This window comes from Pundamilia nyererei, unplaced genomic scaffold, assembly GCF_000239375.1.
Source record: "Pundamilia nyererei isolate P.nyererei 1_Seehausen unplaced genomic scaffold, PunNye1.0 scaffold00395, whole genome shotgun sequence".
In the NCBI taxonomy this organism is placed as follows: Eukaryota; Metazoa; Chordata; class Actinopteri; order Cichliformes; family Cichlidae; genus Pundamilia; species Pundamilia nyererei.
In genome coordinates this window covers 251,970-256,209 of record NW_005187796.1, presented here as the reverse complement: position 1 = coordinate 256,209, position 4,240 = coordinate 251,970, and the positions used below count along the sequence as shown (strand labels likewise).

Genomic DNA, 4,240 nt, shown 5'->3' with positions numbered 1-4,240 from the left:
ACCCTAATAGTGACACTGAGCCATCATTAACTGCACATGTGGTTACTCTACTGCGCTACTATTGCAGATAAAAATGTCAGCAAAAAGAGGCCTACTATCATTTCAGCAGCTGGGAAAACAGACTAGACACCCACTGCTAGTCTATGCCAAGGAAAACACCTGGCCAACTTCCACCTGTTGGGTAGTCGTTAACTTACTTCTGCTGTAAATTTATTACTACATTGCAGTCCTTTCTGTGAAACAGGAAAATGGATGTGCATATTAAAAAGGACACATGAAAGCTTTTTTTTCTTTCTTTATTTCACACTAAATGAACAAACCTTTAGTATATGTTGAGGTAAAGTTGACCAGACATATCAGTAGCATAACCCTGGAGATTTGCAGAAATAGACTGATTTTTATCTTTATACACACACAACACAGATTTTTTAAAAAACTGTTCCCAAACAGAGTATTGTTAGTACTAAAACATATTTGGCTGCAATGAAAACAAAATAATAAAGAACATGGAAACTATCACACTTAAAAATAAATACATGTGTTGTTATGAACGTGGTCATGTGTGAGTGAAAAGCTAATCTGGGGCACAAGTTGTAAATTTTACTTGTTTTTCCCACATATCTGGGGAATTATCTCATTAATTACAGCAGAACAATAAATTACGATGTTACTAAGTAAAAAATAGATAATAACAGCAGAAATTGATTTATGAGGAATAAGTAGTGCACATATGATTGACATTCCTCTGGTAAATGCTGAGCCTGAATAGAACTGTAACATACGATAAATTACAAGACAGACAACAGAGTAAGATTGTAAGTGTCATAAACATACGTCTGAGCAGCACATTCACAAAATAAATAGGTTTACGGTCTAGACTCACAAAGACGAAATAAACTGAAATACAGAGGTCTGCACTGGCAGCTAAGGCTACGATGTTAGATCAGTTATATGAGCGCTACACAGCTTATTAAAGAGTATACTTACAAGCACCGCATGAACAGTATGAGGTGATAACGGGAAGTTAGTTTTATGAAACATGCCTCTTCGGGTGTTTATAGAGTCTGTTAGTAAAACACACCAGTCTGCCTATTCACTGCATCAGGCAGCTGGAACTTGGCAGGAAGTCCTGGACGTAAGTGACTGCTGCTTTGGAGAGATAGGTCATGGTGCCATAGCTACCACTAGGAGCGCTGTCGTAGAAAAAGTTGCAGATTCCAGTTGCTGGGTCCTTCTCAAGGAAATACTCACTGGCGCCGTGGGATTTCTAAAGATGAAGAGGTAACGCAGAGTGAAGCCCAGTGAACGAATACTTGCAACAGACCAAAAACCTTTCTCTGTTAGTACCTGGTCACTGAGGAAAAGGTCATTGGCCAAATGCAAGACGCGATCCACGTGGATGATGCCGCCGATGTTGTCCACGTCTACGTCCGCTATCAGGCCCACAACCATCACCGTCTCCACTAGCAGCTGCCGGTACTCTGGCTGAGGGACGTGGTTCAGCACAGATTCAACCTGCACTGCAAACTTAATCTCTCCTGCTGTCATCTAAACAGAAAACACAGAATTTAAACACACACATATGCAGGAAGTCCAAATCTGCAGCAGGTCTGCGAGTATCTACCTCTCTTGTGGTAGAAGAGGGTAACACGTATCCGTCGATGGACAGACCGTGGCACTTCTGCAGGATCTTCCACACCTTTTGGTAGAAACCCATAGGTACTCTGTTGATGGCACCATCTAGCCTGCGTCTCCTCAGCCACTGGCCTTGCCTCTCCTCCCAGTGCAGCTGGGCGTCTCCTGGACAAGTGCTCACCGGGGACAGCATTCCACTGGGAGTGGAAGGGCTACTGCACCGCTGTGGCGAGCCAAAACATGTAAAAAAGGTTGAAATATTGGAGCACTTTTTTTTCGGCTCACCAGACCACAAAATGATAGCTTTTCCACCTTTCATGCAGTTATCCATGCATACTGACACTCCATCAAACTTGGCAAAAAAGCACTTTAGTATATATGCTGAAGGACAAGGCTGCTATTATTATATTATTGGTGTTAATGATAAATACTCTAAAGAGCTTACTAACTAGTGTTGTAGCCGTAGTAACAGCCTGATATAGCTTGTGCTTTTACTAATTATCTTCCAACCAGAAATGATACAGTATAATGTTGCAACAGCTGCCACATTGCTTCATTATGATAAACACACCCAGGGTTATTTTTGCCAAGCTATTATAAATGCAGACGTCTCCCAGACCCAGAGATTTATGATCACAAGCTACCCCAGGCTTCGGCCACAGTAGAGCCCGTGCTGATATGAGATCAAATAAAAACGTTATGTTAACGTTGTTTTTAACATAATGCAAAGAATTGGAATCTTGTCTTGATATGTACTGTTTCATCATTTATAAATAGATGAAAGTTATCAATTGAGCTCTAACACACTATACTTGTTAGTTGGGTACATTTGTGAGCGCTTGCTTTCTCATTAAAACCGTTGTTAATAATAATAGATTACAAAATAACAGCATCCTCATCCTTAAATAAGTAAAGCCACGAGTAAACTGTAAGATATCTACATAAACTATGAAATCCGAATGGAGTTTGCTTGGTCTACACATACTTCCTATTGCAACCTTAAAACAAATAAGGTGACATGAAGCAGGCGAGGTGAAATGGTTTACCGTAGAGCGAGGAGATGTGACATTGCTACTCAAGGAAAAACCGCCACTGAAGATCTACACATGGATATGGATGACAGATGACAGAGAACAGTTTGAGATGGTTCACACGGCTGTCGCACTGCAAATATGATGGCGCTGGAGCCACACAGAGCAAGGGCATGAGTAAAAATGACAACAGAGCTGCGAAAATCAGCACACGAGAAAGACTGCTGTAAGCAAAACGATAGCTGGACAGGGCTGATCACAACAGAAATCCTTTAACAAACAAACCATGCCAATCCATGACCAAATGCTATAACAAGATGGGTTATGGGGGTGGGGGGAAAACAGCTTAATGAAGGTCTGGACTGGTTCATCAAACTGCAGAAAAGTTATCTGAAGTCCAAGTCTTGTTCTCCTACTGTCATGGGATGGGATGAGAGTCACTCCAGCTATGGATTTAGACTGATTTAGTCATTTAGACCAAGGTCAGAAAAAGTCACATGCTAGATATTATTAAAGCCAACCCACACTTGTAGGGCGAGAGTCATCCAGCTGCAAAAAGAGAAGAACAGTGTCATTATATTCACAGATAGATAGATAGATAGATAGATAGATAGATAGATAGATAGATAGATAGATAGATAGATAGATAGATAGTAGGGGTGCAACGATACTCGTATCGATATTGAACCGTTCGATACAGTGCTTTCGGTTCGGTACGCATATGTATCGAACAATACAAAATTTGTAATTTATTTTATCAACTTTCCTTCTGACGATGCTGTCTGTGTTGAGCGCTCAGTGAATCTGCATTCGACTGCTCCGCCTAGGCTGCACTGTCGAGCGCAGATCCACTGAGCGTTCAACACAAACAGCAGAAGGAAGAGCGCTGGGCAAGCTAGCGACAGAAGTTAAGCTCTCCTGGCAACATGGCAAATTGAACCTCCCCCACCCTCATTCAGATCTGGCATTTGGAATTATTTTGGTTTTCATGTGAGGTATGATCCTGAAGGTAAGCGCGTCATGGACTAAAGTAAAACAGTATGTTGGATGTGCCACGCAATGCTCAATTACATGGGTGGGAACTAGTGTGTTAGCGCAGTTAGCTCGTTAATGTGTTGGCCGTCTAGCCCCATGCAGGAGTAGCCGTTAACGGAGATTTGCCGTGTTGTGGCGTTAACGTCATTTCAACGAGATTAACGCTGACAGCACTAGTGGGAACACAACGAATATGACTGCACATTTACGCCTACATCATCCTAGTGCAAAGACAAGTGGAAGCAGACAAAAACAACAAGCATGCTTGCTACAAACTTTACCCGAGTCATTTAGACAGCCGTTAGCACATGATTCTCCTTATGGGGACCTGATATGTTTAATATTGTGGCGAGCTCAGACAACGAGCAGACGGAGGTATCGTTTGGTCTTGCTTCCCGTGAGCTAGCCAGGGAGCACAGCCGTTTATTGACATCTGCAGAAGAACACTGCCGCTAGCTAACTGCTCAGCGCCGCAACCGCACAGCAACAACAACAACACACAGGGCGCCCTCTGACCCCGGAAGGACACACCGTCGCAG

The 4,240-nt window shown here is 42.5% G+C and overlaps 1 protein-coding gene across 4 annotated transcripts in view; it reads right to left on the bottom strand.

Moving 5' to 3' along the window:
- Positions 1 to 295: 295 nt before the first annotated feature.
- The window catches only part of LOC102213742 (phosphorylase kinase, alpha 2 (liver)), a 23,821-nt gene continuing 19,876 nt past the window's right edge, over positions 296 to 4,240 (bottom strand). The window contains exons 29-33 of one of the 4 annotated variants that reach the window (XM_005753043.1): positions 3,192 to 3,215; positions 2,682 to 2,735; positions 1,625 to 1,858; positions 1,348 to 1,548; positions 296 to 1,267 (exon numbers count right to left, since the gene is read on the bottom strand). In XM_005753043.1, coding sequence (XP_005753100.1) covers positions 1,094 to 1,267; positions 1,348 to 1,548; positions 1,625 to 1,858; positions 2,682 to 2,735; positions 3,192 to 3,215 — 687 coding nt within the window. In that variant the 3' untranslated portion in view covers positions 296 to 1,093. The remainder of the gene's footprint in view (positions 1,268 to 1,347; positions 1,549 to 1,624; positions 1,859 to 2,681; positions 2,736 to 3,191; positions 3,216 to 4,240) is intronic. The other 3 variants (XM_005753045.1, XM_005753044.1, XM_013915918.1) reach the window with 3 other exon arrangements.